At 49.5% G+C, this 26,256-nt stretch overlaps 1 protein-coding gene across 1 annotated transcript in view; it reads left to right on the top strand.

Moving 5' to 3' along the window:
* Positions 1–25,127, top strand: part of LOC129147097 (galectin-9B-like) — a 30,983-nt gene extending 5,856 nt beyond the window's left edge. Inside the window, exons 2-8 of the mRNA XM_054709095.1 lie at positions 695–774; positions 4,208–4,409; positions 5,828–5,938; positions 13,906–13,956; positions 15,269–15,357; positions 15,483–15,645; positions 24,393–25,127. Coding sequence (XP_054565070.1) covers positions 695–774; positions 4,208–4,409; positions 5,828–5,938; positions 13,906–13,956; positions 15,269–15,357; positions 15,483–15,645; positions 24,393–24,539 — 843 coding nt within the window. The 3' untranslated portion in view covers positions 24,540–25,127. The remainder of the gene's footprint in view (positions 1–694; positions 775–4,207; positions 4,410–5,827; positions 5,939–13,905; positions 13,957–15,268; positions 15,358–15,482; positions 15,646–24,392) is intronic.
* The last annotated feature ends 1,129 nt before the right edge of the window (positions 25,128–26,256 follow it).

The raw sequence follows: 26,256 nt of genomic DNA, 5'->3' as shown, positions 1-26,256 counted from the left end.
ACGATGCAGCCTCACCATAACCACTGTTCCTTCCAAGTGGCCCGGGAAGGGCCTTTGACAAAGTGGGCTCTCTGGGGCCTAGGAGGCATGCAGACACCTCACTAGGGCCTCGGAGGTTGCCCACGGTCTGGGGTGGGACTGGGGAGCAGGAGCAGGAGAGGAGGAGGCTGCCCCGAGGCTGCAGAGCATCAGGACCAGGTGCTACCTGAGGTGGCTGAGAGGGCAAAGGTCACGGTCACACTGTTCAATGGTGGGGTGGGCAGGAGGCTGCCTTCTTCTTGGCCTTCTCAGGGGAGCAGAAGGTTTATCCTTTAGGATAGGCTGCTGGCCTCTTTGGTCCCTTGGGTTTCTTAGTTTCAACCAGGGCCCTGGGGCCTTTACCAGGAGCCCCTCTCACTACCCTGGTTCCTCCCCCTCTAAGAGCCACGTTCATGCTACTTCCTCCTCTGGAAAGCTGCTACTTCCCCTTAAGAGAGGTCAGCTATGGGTTACATCGTCTCAGAGCCCAGTGGTCTCCTTATCAGTTTCAGAATGAACGTGTAACTCCCCGGATTCAGGGACTCCATATGCCCAATTCCCACCTGAATCTGGCCCCTGGGACATTGCCCGACACATCAGGCTGGCCACTAGCAAGTGCCAAACGGAACAGACAGAGGGAGCAGGACATTAACTGACTGCCATCTTCTCCCTGCAGACACTCGCCATCGAAGGGGGTCTCAAGGATGGACATCAGATCACTGTCAATGGGACAACTCTTCACACCTGTGGAACCAGGTACCTGGAACTGTGGTTTCCCCCAGCCTTGCCCCTTAGCAAACCATGGCGCCTGTCAGCTCAGTCTGGTTCCCCCAACACCGTCCAAGCTGCCTGTGCCTGGCTCAGGGGACGCTGGAGAGTAGGGCCCGGTCCCTGCCAGCACTGCTGAGGACCCCTGCCCTCTGCCAATAGCATGTGGACACCATTAACGTAGACGCCCCATAGACACAGGGAGAGCGGGAGCTCACAGTCTCGGGCCAGCCCGGGGGCAGATCTTTATGGTCTAGGATTGAACTTTGCACTCGAAGACCCAGAGATGCAAGAACAATGCCTCCTTACTTCCCATGACGGCCTTCACTTACTCCGTGGCCCCTCTTTGGCTGATGTGGAAATACTTGAACTTGGCATCAAACGTAATTCCATCTCTTTCTGTTTCAAGTTCATTCCTAGAAAACACGAAGGCAATTCAAAATACAAACATCTCCTCGGCACTGCCGCCCACCCAAGAGGGGCCTTTGGGGCTCAGGGAAGACTTTCACATCTTCTCAGAGGCCGAGCCCCTCTAACGCTGGCCCAGCCCTGGCTGCCCGTGCTGAGGTCCAGGTGGTGTGGAGGTGAGGGGCTCTTGCCTGATTTGGGAGGGGCCCTCCCACCTGGTGGCTGCCTGCTGAAGACCACGGTGCCCACAGAAGCCCTTCTGCACACACAGCCCTCTCTTGGAAGCCTCTGTCTCAATCCCAGATGTCTTTTGTCCCCAGTGGTCCTTTCATCACCTCGCACGGGGCCTGGGGACCTTCTGGACCCCTTCACATCCCAGGCCCGGCCCTACCTCATCTCGGCTTGTAGATTCTAGTTGACTTTCTCCACTATCGCCTTCCCTGCCAGGTGGGCGTAGGCAAGCTCATCCTGTGACATCTCTCCGTGCCCTGAGTGCCTCCAGGAGATGCTATGGAGGGTGAGGTTCCCAGATGACCCTAAACCCTGCCATTGGGGCAGCTGAGCCCTCACCTCTGACCCTCCATCCCTTCTCTCTCCTTCTCTCTCTGCCTACCTCCTATCCTACTGTCCCCACTTCTTCCGATGGGCACTTTTGCACTCTCTCTCCCCTGGGGCAGGAGTTTGTAAGGGACCAGAGAAATGGAGCTGGTGACACAGAGGGACAGATACATCCAGAGCTATTTCAGAAACGACAGCCTCCATGTTCAGAGGAATCTGGACTCGATTTTCTGGTTCCAGAGCCAGTGGGAGCCTCCTTTCCTTTTCGTGTCCCCAGAGGGAGGGCTGGCTGGGCCCTGGGCCAGGGCACTTCCCTGCTGGCTGAGGGCCCCCAGGGGGAGCTGGTATTGAGGAGGCCCCAGAGCTTGGCCTCCTCCACAGAGACACCAAATGGGCTGTGCAGGAATTGAATAGAATGTCTGATGGGCCTCCTTTGGGCTTGGTACAGTGCCTGGCCCTGTGGGGGAAGCAAAAAACACGAAATTGGGGGTGAGTGGTGGGGGTGGAGCTTTCCCTGATTGCTGTGCATTAGCTGGGGACACCAGAGTGACCCCAAGAAGCAGGCTATTTACCATGTTCATGCTGAGATCAGGGATGGCTGGAGTAGATGCCTCAGTGGAGAACCTCAGATTGGGGCTGGTTTTAGGCCATGCGTCTGGGAAAAGGCAGAACAAAAGTTTATTCTGGCACTTTTATGAGCCCGGCTCCTTGGAAGGTTCTTTTTCTTTTCTTTTTAAATTTTTTTTGGTTAATCTTCGGCCAAGGATATTTTTTTCCCAATCATTTTTAGAGAGAGTGGAAGGAAGAGGGAGAGACAGAGAAAGAGAAACATCTATGTGAGAGAGACACATTGATTGGTTGCCTCCCTCACACTCCCCAACCAGGTCCATGGATCAAGCCTATAACAGAGGCATGTACTCTTGTCCGGAATCAAACCCGGGACCCTTTGGTCAGCGGTTGATGCTCTATCCACTGAGCCAAAGAGGCTAAGACTCTTTTTTTTAACCCTACCAGACCTGAGGCCCTGAACCTAACTGTCCCCTATACCTGGGCTTCTGAGCATTAAAGAGAAAAAATCAACATGATATAGAAAAATGTTAGTTACATGCAAACAAGTGGTTAGAATAAGATGGAACTTGGAGACATTGTATAAAATAGGTCTAGACAAAGTACCAAAAATTAGGTACAGCGGTATAGGGGCAGATTCGGAAATTACCGAAAATCGGTACAGCGGTCTGGTATATTTTTATTGATTTCAGAGATGAAGGGAGAGGGAGATGGAGATAGAAACATCAACGATGTGAGAGAATCACTGATTGGATGGCCTCCTGCTGGGAACTGAGCCTGCAACCTGGCCTGTATCCCAACCAGGAATTGAACCATGACCTCCTGGTTCATAGATCAATGCTCAACCACTGAGCACACTGCCTGGGCTGGAAGGTTCTTTGTTTTAATTCCTCACCTCAGAACCCAAAGGAAGTTTTGAAGGTGGAAGCTTCCTTCTGGGAGAGAGACAGAAATGAATATCCACTTATGTGGGGGCTTTCCAAACACTGCCTCAGTCATCACCCCCAAAGAAGGGAGTCACCCCCTTTCCTGGGTTCAGTGAGACCATAGTTCTGAGTCATTCCCTCCACCCCCCATGACAAACAGTACCAGCTGGGGCCAGGGTCCAGGCCTAAGAACTTTAGGGCACCACTCCACGCCTCATGTGTGGGACACATACCAACCTCCGATGAGGGACAGACACACATCCCGGAAGTTCTCATGCCTGGAGAGCCCATATCCATCCCATGCCTCCCCTGTTAGACACCATCTTCGCAGGTAAACTCCATCAATGTCACATGTTCTCTCCCTTCCCAACTGAGCAGCTGTGGGCTGGCCTCTAACCAGTGCCCACTGGGCATGAGAGGCTCTTGCTTCTGGGCACATTCCTAGATTTGCATCTTCATACAAATGTGAGATCAGTTTCCAAGATCTATGCTTCCTGAGGCTAGAGCAGGCATCCTCAAACTACGGCCCGCGGGCCACATGCGGGTGTTTTTGCCGTTTTGTTATTTTACTTCAAAATAAGATATGTGCAGTGTGCATAGGAATTTGTTCATAGTTGTTTTTTTATTATTATTATAGTCCGGCCCTCCAACTGTCTGAGGAACAGTGAACTGGCCCCCTGTTTAAAAAGTTTGAGGACCCCTGGGCTAGAGTCTACATTGCTCTTTACCCCATTCTTGCTTATTTCTGGAAAATCACGCTGGAAAGGGCAAAATGCAATAATTACACAAAACACACTAAGCACAAACTAGGTAAACAAAAAGGAAGGCAGCAAAGTGGGATGGGTGCACACCTGCCTCACAGGTTGTATACAAGTTCCCAGACACGCAAGGCAGTCAGAGGCCCCGGGCCCTCCTGCACCTACCACTGGAATAAACCAGAACACTGATTTCCGTCCACCTAGGTTTGCTGTGAATTTTCAGACCGGCTCCAGTGGCAATGACATTGCCTTCCACTTCAACCCTCGGTTTGAAGGGGTCGGGTATGTGGTCTGTAACACCAAGCAGAAAGGATACTGGGGACAGGAGGAGAGGACAATGAGAAATCCCTTCCAGATGGGGAAGCCCTTTGAGATCCGCATCCTGGTGGAGAGCACCAATTTCCAGGTGAGCAGGATTCTCCTCCCTCCCACTGCCTGCCCCCTGCCCTATTGTAAACAGACAGCGAATGTGTCCGCACTGCCTGTCACTACTTGAGCCAATTCAGCAGAGACAGTACTGAATCATAATGAGTGTTTGTTCCAATACTGCCAGCAGTATGGGGAGAGCAGCAGGTCATCCACAAAAATCTGCTCTGCACCCCTTAAGCCAGCTGCTTCTATTGGATAGAAGGACAAAGGATTGATGGGGAAATAGCCAAAGGGGATGCCAAATGGGCAGTTAACAGGTAAGCAGGCTGGAGAATTGCAAAGGCCTGCAGGTATGCAAAAGTGCTGGGGATCTTCAAAGGGCTAGTGATATGTAAGGGCTGGGGCCTTCAAAGAGCTGGTAGCTCTGGTTTCTGCAACAAAGTGGTTCATCTTGCCATGATAATGGGCTGCTCCACGTGGGGAGGATGGGCTGCATTTCCAGGTGAGTCCCCAGGTCCCACAGGACTGCCAGCCAGGTTAGAATGTGCCTTCTTTAATCAGAATAAAACAATCACAGCTAACAGAGCATGAGTAATATGTCTTACAATTCTAGGTGGTTCTTAGCATTCTATTACTGCCCTTATCACTATCAGGCCTGAAGAAAAGCCTTTAACTAATTACCCAAGCAATGCCATTATACAGAGAACAGGACTTGACACTCTTCACCTGCACCTACACAGCACCTGTTGCTTCTGTTACCAGGATAAGTCCCCACCTGCTCTTTGGCCTCGGGTCCCAGGTGACTCCCATCCTCTGCTGCAGCCTTGTCCGCTCCAGGTCCTTGACAGCATCTGTTCTTGGTGATGCTGTGGCAGCCCTTCTGCAGGCCCAGGGGTGGCTCAGGGCTGCGGGGTGGAGTCATTGCTCTTGCAGGCAGAGCAGGGCTGCTGGGCCCGGGGAGAGGGATGGCTGTGTCTGTGCTTCTCTGTGTGAAGGGCACTCCCAGGCCCTCAGTGTGCAACCTGAGGTCCCCTCTCCTCTGCTCCCATGAGCACTTTATGCCCATTGAAATGCTCATATTGAAATGGCACCCGGGTGAGCTGAGAAAGACAAACTTAGAGCAGGAAACAAACAAGAACTCAGAAGCCAAAACTAGAGCCAAGTGGTGACTGGGTTTGGCTGCATTTGGGATCACATGTGTGTTCCTGTACCTGGAGCTGCTCTGAAGGCTGGGCCCCCACCTACAGAGCATGGAGGTGAAAACCAGACAGGCCTTAACCCTTTGCGCTCGCTTGCTTTTTTCTCGATTCCTTTATTCTAAAGCTAACCGTGTCGAGTCACTCTCGACATCCGAGTGCAAAACGTTAATTTCTAGAATCAGAGATCCTAGTGCTCAGGTGTGCTCCCCGCCCTGGTCTGGGAGCCCTCTCCTGGACTATGTGCTCCTGTTGACAGGTGATGGTGAATGGAGATCGCTTTGTGCAGTACGAACACCGCGTGCCCTTCCACCGTGTGGACAACGTCTTTGTCACCGGCCCCGTGGGGCTGACATACATCGGCGTCAACGTAAGATTGTCCTAATGGCACCTGTCTGAGGGGCTGGGTGCAGGGGCCAGTCTACTATGCCTAGGTCCTGTTGCGGGGAGCCAAAGTTTCCAGCTAATCTCTCACCCAGGTGACTCTGGGGATAGGACTTACCACTGGCTATCCCTGCCCCATCCTTCTTATGGCACCATTTCTGTCCAGAGCACCTGCCTCAGACAGACTCCTTCCCCTCTTGTCTGTCACTCTACTCCCACCCTTGTTAGCAGGCCATGTGGTTCCATGAGATCCATTGTCATCAGCTGTGGGATCTCAGACAAGTGAGTCTGCCTCTCCCAGCCTCAGTTTCCTCATCTGTGCAAGGGGCATAGTCACTGCCTCCCCAGGAGGTACTGTGTGGGTGCAATGAGGTGATACATGTCAGAGGTCACGAAATCGTCCCCATGGCCATCCCAGGGTCTACTGGACTCTCTCTGCATTTTCCAAGTTTGAATGTGTTACCAACATCTACAACAGGCGTCCTCAAACTACGGCCTGTGGGCCACATGCGGGTGTTTTTGCTTTTTTACTTCAAAATAAGATATGTACAGGGTGCATAGGAATTTGTTCATAGTTTTTTTTAAAACTATAGTCCGGCCCTCCAACAGTCTGAGGGACAGTGAACTGGTCCTCTGTTTAAAAAGTTTGAGGACCCCTGATCTACAAGGTCGAGAGCAGGTGTGCATTGTGGAGCTGAGTGCTGGTGATGGCTGCACCACAGTGTGAAGGCACTTAATTCCCCTCAGCCATACACTCTTAAGATGGTAAATTTTATGTGTATTTTACAAATATTTTCCAGGTCAGGTGATATCACATGGAAATCTGAATGTCTTGCTTTCTGTGAAAACAGGGAAGATTGGGGTAGGCCTGGCCCACATTCCCACAGGGCCCCAGGCGCCTGGATTAGAGATGTTATTTCCACTTTGGTATTTGAGTGTGCTCCTGAGATGGGAAAAGCACACAGTAGGCCCACAACAAATATGAGCTCCTCTCTCTTTGGTCTCATCTCTTACTCTCTCCCTCTCACCTACTCTGTCCCTGCCTGCCTTTCTCCCTCTTCTCCGGGCCCCTGCCTTTCCACTCCTCCTTGGCTCATTAAAGCTTCTCTTCACTCCAAGTCGCCTTTTGTTTTAACAGGACACCCGTGCAGTCCCTGTCCAGAAGATGATCTCTGAGGTGCAATGCAACCCCAGTCCCTGTGGCTCACCTGAGTCGGAAGAGCAGAAACCAAAAGTGAGTTGAACATGGACACCTGGGAGGCTGAGCAGTCAGCAGGAAGGACAGGGGTCTGAGAGAAAGGCTACTTCCAGCCGCAGGTAGCAGGGCCTCTAAGCCCCATCACCTGCACCCAAGGTTCCCCATCTCCATCCACCAGGCACCCAGGCCCCAGATCTGGGAGGCGTTCTTGGTCCTTCCCTCCCTTCCTTAATATCCCTCCAGGGCACCAAGGCCTCCCCTTCCTGAAGCCACTGCCTTGGTCCAGGCCATCTGACCCCTCCCTCCTCTCTCCCCTCACACACACCCACCGCCACAGTGATCTTCCCATAAGCAAATCTTATTTCATGCTTAAATCTCTTAAAGGCCCCAGGCTCAAATAAATCTCCAACTCCCAAGGTGGATGTGCAGAATCCTCCCCAGTCTTGCCCAGCCCACCTCCCGACCTCCCACCTCACCCACTAAGACCCTCCATCACCTTCCACTGCTCACTCCAGGCTCCTTCCGGCCACCACACTTTGGCATCTGCTGTCCTGGGGCCCAAACGACCCTTCACCACCTCACCCAGCCAACCCCTAACTGCCCTTCAATGCTCTGCTTCAATGTGGCTCCTGAGGGCATCTTCCCTGCCTGGCAGGTTGTTGGATGCCCCAGCCCCTCCCTGTCTCAGTGGACATTTCACAACTCTGTACCATGACCTGTTATAACTGTATTTGCATGTGTGTCTCCGTCACTCCCTCCCCGCCCCCCCACCCCTTTTCTCCCAAACCATAAGCTTGGAATAGTGACTTGTCCCTTTTGGTATCCCCAGGACTTTGCAGGGAATAGAACAGGTGCCCAATCATTATTAGCCAAAATCTCATGAAGCTGGAGGCCCCAGAGCAAAATACAGAGACTGCAAGGTAGGCTGTGCTCAGGCCTCCACTAAAGAGCCGGCATCACGTGCAGCATCGCACCCCACCCATCGCCCAGGGGAGATGCCTCCTGTGGGGGCTCCGCTGGGCCTGAGCTCCCTCCCTCCATCACAGGTTACGGAGGCGCATGTGTGCTGCGCTCCTCCCCATTTCAGAGAAGCAGCATGGCCACGCTGGCACACCCTTTTGTGGAGAATTTAAGTCCCGGCTGCTGCACCCAACAGTCTCCAAGGCGATAGAATTTAAGGCTCTATTCCTTATGACACACACACACAAAACACACACACACACACACACACACACACACACAATGTGATTAAAATAATGTGCATTTCACAGAAATATACTCATCAAGGAATCATACAAGAAAAGTATAAATGGCACTCACAAGCTGACTAGTCCCTGTTGGGTGTGCCCACAAGTATAAGCTAATCTCTCCCCAGGATGACTCTGTGGACATACCTCTGGCTACCTCATCCTACCACTCTTGTCTATCCCTCTCTACTCCCACTCTGGTTAGGAGGCCATTTGATTCTAGAAAGAACCAGCTCAGGAATCACACTGAATCTAGCTCAGATCCCAGTGCTGCCATCATCACCAGCTGTGGGATCTCAGACAAGTGAGTCTGCCCCCACCCCAGCCTCAGTTTCCTCATCTGTGCAAGGGGCATAGTCACAGCCTCCCCAGGAGGTCTGTGTGGGCTCAATGAGGGGATACATGTCAGAGATCACGAAATGGCTCCCATGGGCCCACGCCAGGGTCTATTGGACCCTCTCTGTGTTTTCCCATTTTTGAATGTGTTGCCAACATGTACAAGGTCAGGAGCAGGTGTGCGTTGGGGAGCTGAGTGCTGGTGATGGCTGCACCACAGTGTGAAGGCGCTGAATGCCGCTCGGCTGTACTCGAGAAAATAGTGACGTGGTAAATTTTATGTGCATTTTACCAAACATTTTCCAGGTCAGGTGATATCACATGGAAATCTGAAGGTCTCCCTTTTTGTGAAAACTGGGAAGATTGGGGTAGGCCTGGCCCACATTCCCACAGGGCCCCTGGTGCCTGGATTAGAGATGTTATTTTCACTTCGGTATTTGAGTGTGCTCCTGAGATGGGAAAAGCACACAGTAGGCCCACAACAAATATGAGCTCCTCTCTCTTTGGTCCCATCTCTTACTCTCTCCCTCTCACCTACTCTGTCCCTGCCTGCCTGGCTTTCTCCCTCTTCTCCGGGCCTCTGCCTTTCCACTCCTCCTTGGCTCATTAAAGCTTCTCTTCACTCCATGTCGCCTTTTGTTTTAACAGGACACCCATACACTCTCTGTCCAGAAGATGATCTCTGAGTTGCAATCCTACCCCAGTCCCTGTGGCTCACCTGAGTCTGAAGAGCAGAAACCAAAAGTGAGTTGAACATGGACACCTGGGAGGCTGAGCAGTCAGCAGGAAGGACAGGGGTCTGAGTGAGAGGCTACTTCCTGCCAGTAGGCAACTAGGGTGTCTAAACCCCATCATGTGCACCCAAGGTTCCCTATCTCCATCCACCAGGCACCCAGGCCCGGGACCTGGGAGGCGTTTTTGGTCCTTCCTTCCCTTCCTTAATTTCCCTCCAGGGCACCAAGGCCTCCCCTTCCTGAAGCCACTGCCTTGGTCCAGGCCATTTGACCCCTCCCCCCTCTCTCCCCTCACACCCACCCACTGTCACAGTGACCTTCCCATAAGCAAATCTTATTTCATGCTTAAATCTCTTAAAGGCCCCAGGCTCAAATAAAGCTCCAACTCCCAAGCTGGATGTGCAGAATCCTCCCCAGTCTTGCCCACCCCACCTGCCGGCCTCCCACCTCACCCCCAAAGACCCTCCTTCACCCTCCATTGCTCACTCCAGGCTCCTTCTGGCCACCACACTTTTGCATTTGCTGGCCTGGGGCCAAAGGTATCATTTGCCACCTCACCCAGCCAACCCCTAACTACCCTTCAATGCTCTGCTTCAATGTGGCTCCTGAGGGCATCTTCCCTGCCTGGCAGGTGGCTGGATGCCCCAGCCCCTCCCTGTCTCAGTGGACATTTCACAACTCTGTACCATGACCTGTTATAACTGTATTTGCATGTCTGTCTCCGTCACTCCCTCCCGCCCCCGCCCCTTTTCCCCCAAACCATAAGCTTGGAATAGTGACTTGTCCCTTTTGGTATCCCCAGGACTTTTCAGGGAATAGACAGGTGCCCAATCATTATTAGCCAAAATCTCATGAAGCTGGAGGCCTCAGAGCAAAATACAGAGACTGCAAGGTAGGCTGTGCTCAGGCCTCCACTAAAGAGCCGGCATCACGTGCAGCATCGCACCCCACCCATCGCCCAGGGGAGATGCCTCCTGTGGGGGCTCCGCTGGGCCTGAGCTCTCTCCCTCCAGGTTACAGAGGTTACATCACAGGTTACGGAGGCGCATGTGTGCTGCGCTCCTCCCCATTTCAGAGAAGCAGCATGGCCACGCTGGCACACCCTTTTGTGGAGAATTTAAGTCCCGGCTGCTGCACCCAACAGTCTCCAAGGCGATAGAATTTAAGGCTCTATTCCTTATCACACACACACACACACACACACACACACACACACACACACACACAATGTGATTAAAATAATGTGCATTTCACAGAAATATACTCATCAAGGAATCATACAAGAAAAGTATAAATGGCACTCACAAGCCGACTAGTCCCTGTTGGGTGTGCCCACAAGTATAAGCTAATCTCTCCCCAGGGTGACTCTGTGGACATACCTCTGGCTACCTCATCCTACCACTCTTGCCTGTCCCTCTCTACTCCCACTCTGGTTAGGAGGCCATTTGATTCTAGAAAGAACCAGCTCAGGAATCACACTGAATCTAGCTCAGATCCCAGTGCTGCCATCGTCACCATCTGTGAGATCTCAGACAAGTGAGCCTGCCCCCACCCCAGCCTCAGTTTCCTCATCTGTGCAAGGGGCATAGTCACAGCCTCCCCAGGAGATCTGTGTGGGCTTAATGAGGGGATACATGTCAGAGGTCACGAAATGGCTCCCATGGGCCCACCCCAGGGTCTATTGGACACTGTCTGTGTTTTCCCATTTTTGAATGTGTTGCCAACATGTACAAGGTCGGGAGCAGGTGTGCGTTGGGGAGCTGAGTGCTGGTGATGGCGGCACCACAGTGTGAAGGCGCTGAATGCCGCTCGGCTGTACTCTGGTAAATTTTATGTGCATTTTATCAAACATTTTCCAGGTCAGGTGATATCACATGGAAATCTGAAGGTCTCCCTTTTTGTGAAAACTGGGAAGATTGGGATAGGCCTGGCCCACATTCCCACAGGGCCCCAGGCGCCTGGATTGGAGATGTTATTTTCACTTTGGTATTTCAGTGTGCTCCTGAGATGGGAAAAGCACACAGTAGGCCCACAACAAATATGAGCTCCTCTCTCTTTGGTCCCATCTCTTACTCTCTCCCTCTCACCTACTCTGCCCTGCCTGCCTGACTTTCTCCCTCTTCTCCGGGCCCCTGCCTTTCCACTCCTCCTTGGTCATTAAAGCTTCTCTTCACTCCAAGTCGCCTTTTGTTTTAACAGGCCCGCTTTGCAGTCCCTGTCGAGAAGATGATCTCTGAGGTGCAATCCTACCCCAGTCCCTGTGGCTCACCTGAGTCTGAAGAGCAGAAACCAAAAGTGAGTTGAACATGGACACCTGGGAGGCTGAGCAGTCAGCAGGAAGGACAGGGTTCTGAGAGAGAGGCTACTTCCTGCCAGTAGGCAACTAGGGCCTCTAAGCCCCATCATGTGCACCCAAGGTTCCCTATCTCCATCCACCAGGCACCCAGGCCCGGGACCTGGGAGGCGTTCTTGGTCCTTCCCTCCCTCCCTTAATATCCAGGGCACCAAGGCCTCTCCTTCCTGAAGCCACTGCCTTGGTCCAGTCCATCGGACCCATCCCCCTCTCTCCCCTCACACCCACCCACTGTCACAGTGACCTTCCCATAAGCAAATCTTATCTCATTTTCTTCCTGCTTAAATCTCTTAAAGGCCCCAGGCTCAAATAAACCTCCAACTCCCAAGCTGGGTGTGCAGAATCCTCCCCAGTCTTACCCAGCCCAACTCCCGGCTTTCCACTTTACCCATGAAGACCCTCCATCAGCCTCCACTGTTCACTCCAGGCTCCTTTTGGCCACCACGCTTTTGCATCTGCTGTCCTGGGGCCAAAAGGACCCTTTGCCACCTCACCCAGCCAACCCCTTACTGCCCTTCAATGCTCTGCTGAAATGTGGCTCCTCAGGGCATCTTCCCTGCCTGGCAGGTTGCTGGATGCCCCACCCCTCCCTGACCTGATGGACTTTTAACAGCCTTGTGCACGCCAGTCACCATGTCCATTATAACTGTTCTTAGATGTCTGTCTCCGTGATTCCACCTGCTCTTTCCCCCAAACCATAAACTTGGGATTGTGACTTGTCCAGCACTTTGCACAGTGCCTGGAGTGCAGTAGGGACTGGATCAATGAATGAGGGGTGTGGGTTGCAGTCAGTAGAAGGGGAGACCAGTCAGGGAAAGTAGACCAGTCTGCTGGGTGGGGAGGGGCCTCGGGCAGGAACAGGAGCAGGGCCTGGCCCTTCCTTGGCCACTTGAGCAGTGGGGGCAAGGGCAAGGGTGTCTCCCTATCCAGCTTCCTGTGGCCCATCACGCTGCCTGGTGGGCCCCTGCCACCTGCCACACTGACTTTAGGATGGTGGAGCTCCAGGGAGCATTTGCAGGGCAGCCCGACTTTAGCCCTAGCCTTGGGCGGACAGGGTATGCTGATACACCCAGACCCAACTGGGTACCATTTTGTATTTGATCCCTTGCTATTGGGACAGGCTTGGGCAAGGTGCTTAACCTCTCTGAGCCTGTTCTCTCACTTAGCAAAAGGGAAGCTAAGGATGCCTCCCTCATAAAGCACTGAAGCCAGAGCTTGGCACACAGTAGGCCTCACTAAATACTAGTTTTCACCCTCCTGGTGAAATAGGACATGGCAAGTAATGGTTTAGCCTCTGGGAGCTGAGGTGAGCTGTATGTTGTATGTCAGACACATCCTCCTCGCTCTCTAGAGGAGCCGGCGGGATGTCCCCTCTCCTCCACCCGCCCCTCCCTGTTTGTAACCATAGTTACCTGGATGGTGGGTGAGCATCTGGGCACCACAGGCTCAGGGAGGCTTGCTTGGGAGCAGGAAGGAAGCGAGCGTGAGTCTGGGAGGCATTTCTGACCAGCGTTCCGGCTGTCATCTCCCCGTCCAGTGGCACCAATATTAACCGCCATTTTTATTTTTCGCCCCCTTCAGCCTCCAAGTTATTGGCAGGCCATCACGGCTCCCAATGTAAGTCTCTTTGGAAACTCTTCATTTTGGTTCTTCCTGTGGGTTAAAAGGAGGAGGCAGGGCCAGGCATTAGGCCTCTGCCACAGGGCGACTGGCCCAGCTGAGGCCAGACCCCTGGGCCACCCTTCTGACCGCGGTGTGTGGGGGGAGGAGGTTTGGGGGAGGGGGGCAGCGGTGGTTGGCTCGGCTGATGAATTATGAAACAAGCTGAATTGCCCAAGCCCCTGCCAATCTGTGGACGCGATGGCCCGCATTTACTTCTTCCTGCAAAGTGAAACTATGCTAGAGAAATTCCCCTGAGAAGGAAGATGGGCCAACAGGCAATTTTCAGAGTCTGGTCTGGGCTCCTGAGATGGTTCCCCACCTGCAGCTGCTGGGAGGGTGTGTGTTCAGTGGTGCCCTCTGGTGGCAGATGGCGGTCTTCGCGCTGGTGAGAGCAGGTTAAAAACCCCATTTCTTCCTTTTCAGACACAAACTGTGGTCCACACAGTGCAGAGCACCCCTGGACAGATGTTCCCTGTAAGTCTGCAAACTCTGTCAGCGCACAACCCCGCTCCCTCCTGCTGGTACAAGTCGGCCGGGAGCCCTGGAGTTAGGGGAGCTGCCTGCGGAGGGGCTGAGGGCAGGTGGCCAGGATGGGGTCTGGGACAATGGCAGGAAGTTGCACCAAGGCTGACAGGAGAGGGAAGTCGAATGGGAGAATCCAGGGGCAGAAGCCTCACATTGGAGCATCCCCTCTAGAGTGCATGGAGGCCTGGGTGCAGGCGCAATCCCACACTGAATTTCCTGGTCTCTTTTCAACAGAATTCCATAATGCCCCCTACCCCCTGAGGGCGTACCCCAGCACCAGCTACATAAGTGATTCTCAGGGAGGGCACAGTTCTGTTTGTGCAGGGCAGCGGGGAGGCAAGGGGCAGCTCACAAAGTTAAAAGCAGCCCTGCGGTGAGCTGACCTTCTTCAAACATCCGGGGAAATCAGAAGACAGTTGAAAGGAGCTTTCACCTCCTAAGGGGCCCCTTCATCACAAGCGTGTTATATGGCCTCTTCTCAGCCCAAGCATCCTTTCGTGTCCAGCAAAGTTCTCTTCTTGACAGTTTATTTACTTACTTATTTTTAATACTCACCCGAGGATATTTTCCCACTGACTTTTAGAGTGAAAGAGAGAGGGAAAGACAGAGAGAAATATTGATATGAGAGAAACATCGATTGGCCTCCTTCATGTGCCCTGACCAGGGCCCAAGCTGGGGAGGAGCCTGCAACCAAGGTACATGCCCTTGACAGGAATCAAACCAGGGACCCTTCAGTCCGCAGGCCGATGCTCTATCCACTGAGCCAAACCAGCTAGGACTTTTCGTGGCAGTTTAAGCTCATAAATTTGAGGAACACTGGGAAGTTTTCCTTATTTGCTAACCAAGTAAAGCTATCACGATTCTTTTTGTTGTTGTTGTTAAATTTATTTATTTTTTAAAATATATTTTTATTGATTTCAGAGAGAGGAAGGGAGAAGGAGAGATAGAAACATCAATGATGAGAGAGAATCATTGATAGGCTGCCTCCTGCACGCCCTCTACTGGGGACCGAGCCCACAACCTGGGCATGTGCCCTTGACTGGAATCAAACCTGGGACCATTCTGTCTGCAGGCCGACGCTCTATCCACTGAGACAAACCAGCTAGGGTTCTCACTATTCTTTCTTGAAAATATATGACGCTCGCACACAGTTGTCAAACTCAGGTGACAGTCCAAATTCATGGACATTGGCAGAGAGTTCCCCCGACAGCGGTGGCCTCTCTGGCTGCCGCTGGCTGACCTGCCCCTCTCCTCCCGACAGCCAATACCGTTCTTCACCAGCATCCCTGGGGGGCTGTACCCCTTCAAGGGCATCACCATTTCAGGCACCGTCCTGTCCAATGCTCAGCGGTAAGCCTGGGCTCTCGGGGAGGAGAGATACCCCAAGGTCATTCTGGTCCCCACCCCCCAGCTCTGGGAGGGGCTGGGGCCCAGCGCTCAGTGGGCAGAGATCCAGGTGAGCTGCCCACCCCCAGGTTCCACATCAACCTGTGCTCGGGGAATGACATCGCCTTCCACATGAGCCCCCGTTTCAATGAGAACGCCGTGGTCCGCAATACGCAGACAAACAACTGTTGGGGGCCTGAGGAGCGTGGCCTGACCCGGAATATGCCCTTTGTCCGAGGCCAGGCCTTCTTGGTAAGGTGCCCAGCCTGGAGCTCCAGGGGGTGAGGGTGGAGGGTGTCTGGGGGCCCCTTGAACAAGATGGGGGCTGAGACCTCTTGGGTGAGGGTTGGGCCCAACAAATTATTGTTATGGTTTTACTATTGCTGCCCCATATAAAATAGGGGGTGGAATCTGTTGTTTACAGAGGGAAAAACTCTCAAGTGTAGGTTCTTTGCCTGAGGTCATACAGCCGATAAGTGCCAGATGGAACCCAAGAGTGAGGTCATTCATTTATTCACTCACTCACTCACTCACTCACTCACTCAGTCACTCACTCACTCAATCACTCAGTCAGTCAGTCAGTCAGTCAACAATTATTTGTCAGCTCTGCCATCCAGGCCCACTTGGGGCAGGAAGGAGCCCAGGTGTTGGAGGGTAGCAGTGAAGCAGCCAGACCAGGTCCTGCCTGGAAGTTTACAGTTTTGGTGGGGGAGGGTCATTGCAGATCACAACAGGTGCTGTGCCCAAGCAACAGAGAATAAAGGGGTACAGTAAGGCCTGGACAGGGACCCCGCTGCCTTAGATGGGGACAGCTCTCAGAGGCCACAGTGCACTGGAGACCTCAGTGATAGAAGGAGTTCACCCCACAAAGATCTGAGGTTCCCAGCAGGCTGCAGAGGGAGCAGCTATTATTGCAAAAGGGAGATTCCTGGGCGAGGCCTGTCCAGGAACCAAGAGGGTGGTGAGGCTGGAGGCCAGGATCACAGAGCAGGCGTTCTCAACCCTCATTACAGACCACCTGGAGAGCTTAAAAAAGAAAAATAAATTCCTGGCCCTGCCCAGGCCAGCGAGAGAATGAGCCTGGGCATCTGTATTTTAAAATAAGCCCAACGCTCCTCACCCAGGGTTGACAATGACCGATGTAGGGCCTTGAGGGCCATGGGAAGGAGCTTGGGTTTCAATACAGTGCGTTGGTAGGTTTGGAGCCAGAGAGCAATTTACTTTGGTTTATAGACATCTGTGTGACTTCTGAGCAAGTGACTCAAGGGCTCTGGGCCTCAGTTTCCTTATCTCAGAAATGGGGCTAATAGCAATATTGATCTCATAGAGAAGTGAGAGTGAAATGACATTGTGTGACGTGTGCTGCGAGTGTTAGGCATTGCGATGGGGATGATGGCATTTTGCAGCTCTGGCTGCCTTGTGGAGAGAATGTTTGGGTGAAAGAGACTCAACACCGTTAGCAGGTGGCCGCTACAGAAGTGTAGGCGGGGAGCACTCCAGTGTGCTGGGTACTAGGAAGATGGGGGGCACAAGCCAGACTCCCTGCCCCCAGTGGGAGAGTGAGGATGGGAGAGGGAGACATGACCTGAGGGGGCGCCTGACTTGACTAGAAAGGGGTCAGGTCACCAAAGGCAGGAAAGACTTGCCCGAGGGGGTGAGTCCTAAAGGGGGCATAAGCAGCTATCCATGTGGGCAGGTGTGCGGACTGCAGAGCCTGGGGGAAGGGCACTCTCTGCCAGGGGGACAGAATATGGAGAAGGACAGGAAGAAGGACATGTTGATGGAGAGCGAGTCCTTCAGGGTGACTGCCCTGCAGCCGAGGATCGGGCTTAATTAATGCTTGAGGAAGGCAAGGAGGAGGTAGTGTACTGTCAGGTCCAGCCTGACGATTGAACCGGGCTGAGGTAGGGAGGTGGGATTTGAGAAGAGAAAGAAAGACAGGACAGCGGGATTCGGGAGGTCCACAGCTCTCGAGAAGCTCTGGCAACTTTTATTAGTAATACAGTGCTTTTTATACATAAGACACTAAGCAGGGAATCACTCACAAGGAAAACATTCTTTGTTTCTCTAAAATCACTACTGGAGGGATAAGTTGAAGGACAGGTTTCTTGTTACAATAAATCTCACTAGTTGGGTACATATTTCTTGGTAAGCCATGAAAGTAGCTCTTATCCTACTGATAGCAGTCATATAAACAAACCCTGGGAAAGCTCTGTAGGCAGGGGCTGCTCTCGTTATACTGATTAGTTGCCATCCAAACAGGCCTGGGAAATCTGTGCGGGTAGGGTGCCAGCCTTGCTAGCCCCTACAGGTGCAAGGACCGTGTCAGCTTACAGCCCGCTCCCCACAGATCCCCCTTCTCTGTCTTTTAAGAGAAGTTCATGTAGTCCTATTTGCAGGGACCGGATGCTGGATCCAATGGTTCGGAAGCAGACTGGAATTAAACAGAGAATAACGAGAGCAAGGATAACAATAATTAACAGAGACCAGATAAATGACTGCAATCCATGAAAAGACATAAGGCTTAGGATTTTATAAAAAATATTCTGTGCCACTTCGCTAGGAGGCAACAGAGCAGAACCTGTATTATTAATAGCTTGAATTTCTATGTAATCTACTGATATCTGTTTTTTAGACTACTAATAATAAGAGTAAAATTTAAGTATCAATAACAAAGCTCTAATATTAAAACAATGCCAATGCAAAATTAAATTATATACATGTTATCATTTTTAAAACTTGAATGTTAAGAGCAAAACTATGGCTATTAAATAATAATAAAACAATAAGAGAGAAATCAAAACTATGGACATATTAATATTTTTAGCTACTAAATGAAAGAAAGTCTCTTTTGCTGCTGGTGTTCCTGGTGTATATTTTACTTAGCGTCTTTTGTTTGCCTGCGTAAAACTTTGCAGAAGACTGGCAGCTAATAGATGCTAGCATGAGCAGGAACATGGTTGAAGAAGTAGCTTCAACTTCTTGCTTTTCCATAATCTGCTGCACTTCAGTTGTTAACTTCTTCAGATGACTCTATGTTGGCACCTCAGTCCCTTGCGTAGCTTTCAGTTTTTCTTCTTCCTCTGCTTTGCTGTCATTAGGGTAGTACTTAGTCCTTTTGAGTGAAGGGACACAGGATCTTGTCTGAGTCCATTTCGGTGACACACGTAACTCTCTGGCACCCGAATTGGCTGCATTGCTCCTTCTGGAAAGATATAAAATACAACCTCTTCCCCTTTTTTGTTTTTTAGTAAATGATTGTAAGAGTATGAATGGTTCTTTCTACAATTGAGTGACATTCTTCTGCTAGATATGATTAGGTTTAAGTCCTTGGGGATTTACCCCTAAAGTTGGTATAGGAAGGTGGATAATATACTGAGAATATTGCTTCTAATAAAATATGGAAATTGTTATTGTTAAATAATATTTTAAAGGCTGAAAATTAAATGAAAAATTCTTGTAAATTAGTGTGCCTTATAGTAGCTGTTTTAATAATTTTTGCTATACTTACTATATAAGTACTATTACTATATGTTGATGGGCTTTATAGTAAAATCTGTTAAGGTATAAATAAGAGCTTGTATTTCTACTGAAATATAAGGGGTTTGAAGGACCTTTGTTTTCTGCTCTGTGTTTTCTGCTGTAGTTTGAAGGTTGAGCCTATAGGCGACTAGCTAGCTATATTATAAGTACTTTTATAGTAAGGCTGACTACTAATTTACTTTTAAATTTAATATTTTAATAACAATCTTAGTTTACCCTGTAAATATTAATGGAAAGGATTATTTGTATCCCTGAGAAAGCCCTGAGCATTCCTGGTGTTAGGCTGAATTTAGATATAGGGCAGCTGCTGTTAGCCATGTCTCTGTTATCTGGATGCTGGGAGCTGGGCCAAGTCTCTGTCCACTACCTGGATCCCAATCTGGGCTGGGCGTGGGAAGTGCGAAGCAGCCATGGGGCAGGAGACCTCCCTCAGAAGGGGCTAGAGTTCAGGCCCCTGCAATGTTGGGGGAGTGAGGTTCTGTGCCCCACCTCTGTTGACCCCCAAGTTCTCTCCTGATGGCCCCTCTGCGGCTGTGCCTGTCTTAGGTTGTTCCTCCCTTGAGGAATCTTACCCGTTATTGGCTAACCAGCCATCCTCCGGGGCCAAGCAGGGTGACGTGAGGTTCAGTTTTGTCTCCTTGGTAGCCTATGTCCTTGTGGCCTCTATGCCCAGCACCTGCCTTGGGATCCCCTCGCCTGCTGGCGGGGCCCCGGCATTGATCATATATCTTGGGGAAACCAGGTTTCTTCTCTAGAGAGGGCCAAGCTCACGCCATTATGAAAGAGACAGATCTATGGTACCAGCCACTATGAGGCTTCAACCTCATTATGAATAGAGAGCTCAGGCAACAGCTGCGGGCAATTACATTGTGAGAAGAGGGTCCCTCTTGGTAAAAAGAGCAAGAAGGGCCAATATAGAATGCTCAGGTGCCTTCCCAGGGGGCCCTCCACATAGTGGAAGGGATTAAATCCTTTTATGTCCTTTTAAATTGCTGCCAAACATTTAAAAAATTAGTTTGTAAATTTGTTTGGGATAAATGTATAATATGCTGTTGTAAAATATTAAAAAATTATAATGACATTGTAGAATAATATTATGTAAGGATATACTTTGTTCTAGGTATGGTAATTTAATTTTAAATTGGCTGTTAATTTTTTTTTGTATAGACAAGGTCTTAGTAACTTTCTTAGAATACATAATTAAATTGCTTATAAAGACATTGGCTTTTCTTTAAGCTGAAACCCTTGATTATAATTTAATAAGCTAATATATTTAAGTAATTAAAGTAGGTATCTTTATTTAAAATAAAGTAAATTATATCTGATTTTATAAATTGTAAATGTTGCCCCGCCTCTAGCTTAATGTAGGCGGCTATATGAAGTTAGGTAGTAAATGGTGGCTTTTATTCTGTTTCTAGATTTTATTTTTATTTAATTATTTAAACACCAGATTCTTATGAAACTTAATTTATATGAGATCTTGATTATATTTTAAAAGGCTAATTTATAAAGTCTGACACTTTATTGGTCTGATCTAAAAGTATGGCTATATTTAAGAAATATATTGTTTTTGCCCTTCTTATAAGCGAAAACCTTTATAACATTTAATATATATGTACAAGTAAAATATATCAATTTTTATTTGATAAAGCTTTCCATGTGATTTCAAGTATTAATTGGTTTAATTAAAAAAAATTTCTTTTAAGAGAGAACAGACTTTTGAACATATCGGGGCCCTATGAGATGCTCAAAAGTCACTCTCAGTCTTGAAATAACTTGGAAAGATTAAACATATATATATGTATATATGCTTTAAAAATTATATACCTAAATTATCTTAAAGAATATCAATTATATTTAAACTGGATTATAGAATTAATCCTCTTTTAAAATCAGACCAATAACTAATATATTTTAAATTCTTAATTATTAGAGAAAACATAGCATTTTATTTTCTCAAAAATATATTTTTATATATTAGGTAATATAATTACTATATTTATAATTTCTCCTAATTTAATCTGTACTTTGAACTTTTAGAGCTTGTAAATTAAATATTTTTAGTAGTTCTTAGATTGATGACACTTTTATATTTCTAAGAGAAATACAAGACATAATCAATTAATGGCTTTAATTCTGTCCTCTAGATTTTTCTTAAGAGGTAAATTTAAATTTTACTTTTTATTTGCTAGTAACTCTGCTGGGGGAAGGGCATCTACCCCTTCCTCTATTAATAAAGGGTGTAGTTAGTTATCTGGGCTACTTAGATCTTTATAATTAATATATTATTTATATTTTAATAATTTCTGAGATTCAAATCCAATTCTAATTATTTTAAAGCATTTATTTTGAATAGATTCTATGACAGAGATAAATTTACTTATATTCTTGAAGGCTTTAAAAGTCAACCTTTTAACAAACTTTATTAGTATTTTAAAAACAGCTCTTTATTATGGAAATGCGAATCTTGTTGCTGGAATTAGCTTGAATTTCTTTTAAGAAGACTTTTTCGCCGTTTCTCTTAGGAAAAATAACCAGTTCTGGGTTTTTAATTTTCTATAGCTTTTGCAGAGAGATTCCAGCTGAAGACAATCTAAATGTCTGAAATCAGACTATGCGCGCATTCTGTCTTACAGCTAAGTTCTCTCCCCACCAGCACAGAAATTCCAGACACATTTCCAAATTTTTAAGGTTTTTTCATGGCGAGAAAGGAAACTTCAAATTTGTATACTGGGAGAGTGGGCATCCATATTGGATCGTCATGTGTCCCTCCCTTCCCCCACATCCTGCTTACTTTAGGGGAAGCATTAGTAACAGATCTGGCCGAATTTCTTTTTATGCTTAAAAGAAAGATAGATCTCAAATTTTTTCTTTCTTTTTGGCTTTCTGAAGTAATAACTCATACCTAATTTAGCCAAGATTCGCATTTCTCTGTAAGTTCTTTTATAATTCTTAAATGTAACTTTAAGTAATCTTATTGTAAGTAATCTTATTGCGGGAGAGCAGATAGCCCAGCCCTCTCCTGACACTCCTGGTGTAATCCTTTTATAGTTAAACTGCTTCTACCTAGTAAAAGGCCAAACGTCCCTTCAGGAGTAGGTCTATATACCCCTGTAGGGATGGCTTGTGGTCCCAATTCTGGAGTTAATACATATCGCTTTATGGGTCCAAGGTCCAACCCGGCACTTCAGGGGGTTGCTCGGAATAACTCCTGTATTCGTTTTGCTCCTGGGGCAGGCTGGATGCTGCGCAGCCAGCTGGCCTTGAGGCGGCACAGGGGCAGGAGGGTAAACAGATAGTGCCCCCATTATTTGCTGGGGCTGAGCTGGCCCCTTTCTGGAGTTTCCTGACTGCTGCTGAGGCAAGGGATTTCCCTGGATATCTGTCTTAGATTTACATTCATTTGCCCAATGTTTTCCTCTTTTACATTTAGGGCACAGTCCAGGTTGTTTGAAACCTCTGCTATTTCCTTTATTAACCCTTTTATTAGAGGGACACTGCTTTGCCATGTGTCCTGTTCCTCCACAAGTGAAACACTTGTGTGTTTGACTTTTCCCTGTGCTGAACTGTTGCTGAAGAATTCCTTCAATGGTGGTTCCCTTTAATGCGGCCGCGATAGCAACTCCTTGTATATACGAGGGACCAATATCTGCACAAATGCGGATATAATCTGAGAGAGCCCCCTTTCTTTGATAGGGCCGTAATGCAGCTTGACAGGCAGTGTTAGCATTTTCATACGCCAACTGTTTGACTATTAACATGCCAGCCTCTCCATCTACCACTACTCGGCCAACAGCCTGTAACAGCCGAGAGACAAAATCCTGATACTTTTCATCTGGCCCTTGAATAATCTTTGAGAGCTCCTCTGTTTTCTGACCAGAGGTGGGAAGCTTTTTCCAGGCTTTGATCCCAGCCCCATTAATTTGTCCATAAGCTTCCAGGGGGTATTGAATTTGATTATGGGTATCAGCATAGGCTCCTTCTCCTACCAGCATTTCATAAGAAATATTAACTTGTGCAGCTCGATTACGAGCAGCTTGCTCCTTAGCCTTTTCATCATATTCTGATTTCCACAAGAGATAATCTCCTCCTGATAAACAAGCCTTGGCAATAGCTCTCCAATCATTAGGTGGGAGAGCCTCTGAGGCTATAGTTTCCAAGATGGTTAAAGTATAAGGAGAAGTGGACCCATACTGAGCACAGGCTGTTTTTAACTCCTTCAGGGTTTTAAAAGGAAGCGGGTTGTAAGTACGCTCACACTGTTCCGTGTTAGGGTTCACCCGTTCCATAACGGGGAAGGCGTGAATGCCCAAATCCTCACCAGCCTTTCGTGCCTCCTGCAAAGCCATCTGGAGAGGGGAGAGTGGAACTGGCGCTGCACAGGGCAGCGGAGAGCGGCGGGGACTGCCCCCACGGCTTCTCTTTTTCTTGCCAAGACACTTTAATCCTTTTAAAAATTGTTCTAACACATCCTCCATATCACTACCCTCTTCAGTTCCAGCAGAAAAATAATCTTCCTCCTCTTTTGCCTGAACAACACCTGTATTATCATCTTTTTTAGACCCCCTTTTTGTGCCAGTACAATGCTTCTCTTTCTTTCCTGGCTGATTATGTTCATGCCTGGGATCTAAACAATCCTGTATCAAATTCCATAAGGAAAATGCATCCTGAATGAATTTTAAAAATTTTTTTACTTGCTTGTCATTAACTTTAGTTCCTTTACTGTTGAGCATAGACTTTAACATTTGCCCATAAAGAGCATTTTCTCTAGATTCTAACTGTCCCATGCTTTACTCCCGACTATCAAAAAAATGCTCCTCCTTACTTACCGAGTGCACTCTTTATCGGGAGGAGATCCTCACCTTCTGCTTCCCAAGTCCTCAGGTCCCTGGTCGGGCGCCAATTTGTCAGGTCCAGCCTGACGATTGAACCGGGCTGAGGTAGGGAGGTGGGATTTGAGAAGAGAAAGAAAGACAGGACAGCGGGATTCGGGAGGTCCACAGCTCTCGAGAAGCTCTGGCAACTTTTATTAGTAATACAGTGCTTTTTATACATAAGACACTAAGCAGGGAATCACTCACAAGGAAAACATTCTTTGTTTCTCTAAAATCACTACTGGAGGGATAAGTTGAAGGACAGGTTTCTTGTTACAATAAATCTCACTAGTTGGGTACATATTTCTTGGTAAGCCATGAAAGTAGCTCTTATCCTACTGATAGCAGTCATATAAACAAACCCTGGGAAAGCTCTGTAGGCAGGGGCTGCTCTCGTTATACTGATTAGTTGCCATCCAAACAGGCCTGGGAAATCTGTGCGGGTAGGGTGCCAGCCTTGCTAGCCCCTACAGGTGCAAGGACCGTGTCAGCTTACAGCCCGCTCCCCACAGTGGACAGCAGCCGGCATTCAGGTTTGAGGGCCTTCCAAGTGGAGTGCAAATGACATGCCCGTCTGTCCAGGTGTGGATCAAGTGTGAAGGTCACTGCCTCAAGGTGGCTGTGGACGGTCAGCACCTGTTTGACTACTACCACCGCCTGACGAACCTGCCCGCCATCAACAACCTGGAGGTGGGAGGCGATGTCCAGCTGACCCTGGTGCAGACATAGGCGGGGTTCCTGCCCTGGGACCTCGGGCTGGAGCACGCTGCTGTCTGTATCTGCTCTTCCCTCCACCTTCCCTGTCCCTGCCGCAGCCCCCGCCCTCCCAGCCCTTCCTGGATCTGGGTTTTTTCTGGAGAGACCAGGCCCTTGTCTGCCCTGCTTCTGGCTGCAGCCATCCGGGAGTGGAGAGGGCAGCTGGCTTGGATGCTTTCCTCTGACTGGGGCTCCAGCTGTCCAAATCCTACCTTCTGAGGATGGGGGAGGGGTCAGTGCAGGCTGAAGCCCATGTTCAGTGCCCTCAGCAGAAAGGGAGCGTCCTGGGCCTTCCCAAGCTCCCAGGCCAGGCCTGCCCCTCATCTACCTCTTGGCCCCATGCCCACCCTCCATTCCAGTCCCCCTCAGGCTCCAGCCACCAATGGGCCACTCCCCTGGGAGGCGGTGTGTCTCCTCAGCCCCTCCTCTTTCTCCAACCTTTAACCTTTCCTTGCACCCTGTACCACCCCTTCCCCTGATTGACACCTGCTGGTCTCCACCACCTGACAACACCTTTTCCAGCTGGACGCCCCCCTTTCCCAGTGCCCTTCAAATAAAGAGAAAAAGAAAACTTGGGGTTGGCACGTATGCGCAGTGTGATTGCGGTTTATTCACTGTGTTTGGATACATGTTGGTGTCTGGCATCAGGGTGTTTCTGGCCAAGGAGAGAGCATGGACTTACTTTGATGAGGGTGGGGACCTGATTCATTTCTGCTCTCATTGGTTCCCCCCAAATCCACAAGGAGTAGGAAAAAGCAGCCGGCCTAGTGCGTTTCCCACAGGAAGCTCCCGGAAATGTGGGCTGTGATATATACAGCAGGCGTCCTCAAACTACGGCCCGCGGGCCACATGCGGGTGTTTTTGCCGTTTTGTTTTTTTACTTCAAAATAAGATATGTGCAGTGTGCATAGGAATTTGTTCATAGTTTTTTTTAAACTATAGTCCGGCCCTCCAACTGTCTGAGGGACAGTGAACTGGCCCCTGTTTAAAAAGTTTGAGGACCCCTGATATACACATTTGGTGAATGCTACATACTTTCTCCACATTTAGAAGCAGTGTCACTCTGCACAGGAGCATGTTAGAGCCTCTGCAAGTCTTATTGTGAAGCAGCGTGTCAGCCTTTGTTCACCTGAGCAACCAGACCCGGCTGCACAGCCAGACCTCTGACACCCTCCAGCTCTGACCTCCACCACCTCTAGGGTTCCTTAGACATTCATGACTGTGCTGAGCCTGACTCTCCTGGTCCTGGCTCCCCTGGTCCTGGCTCCCTGGCCCAGGCCCTGACCTGCATCCCTAGCCTGCACCCCGGCTGCCATATCTTCAGCTGGAAGAAATAGTCCTCGACCTGCTCCTCACTCAGGCTCAGCCTGGCAGCCACCAGCTGCTTCAGTGTGTGGGCCACATCCCAGGCCATGCGCACGTCCCCACAGACATAGAGGTGGCCTTGCTCCTGGTGGAGCACGTGGAGCACCTGGTCGGCCAGAATTTGAGAGACATTTTCCTCTGGGCCCGTGCGTAAAAATAATAACAATGAGAAGAAGAAGAAGAAAAAGAAGGAGGAGGAGGAGGAGGAGGAGGAGGAGGAGGAGGAGGAGGAGGAGGAGGAGGAGGAGGAGGAGGGAGAAGAGGAAGAAGAAAGAGTAGGGGGAGGAGGAGGAGGAAGAAGAAGGAGAAGAGGAAGAAGAAGGAG

This window comes from Eptesicus fuscus, chromosome 20 (genome assembly GCF_027574615.1).
Source record: "Eptesicus fuscus isolate TK198812 chromosome 20, DD_ASM_mEF_20220401, whole genome shotgun sequence".
In the NCBI taxonomy this organism is placed as follows: Eukaryota; Metazoa; Chordata; class Mammalia; order Chiroptera; family Vespertilionidae; genus Eptesicus; species Eptesicus fuscus.
This window is presented reverse-complemented; position numbering and strand designations above follow the sequence as displayed.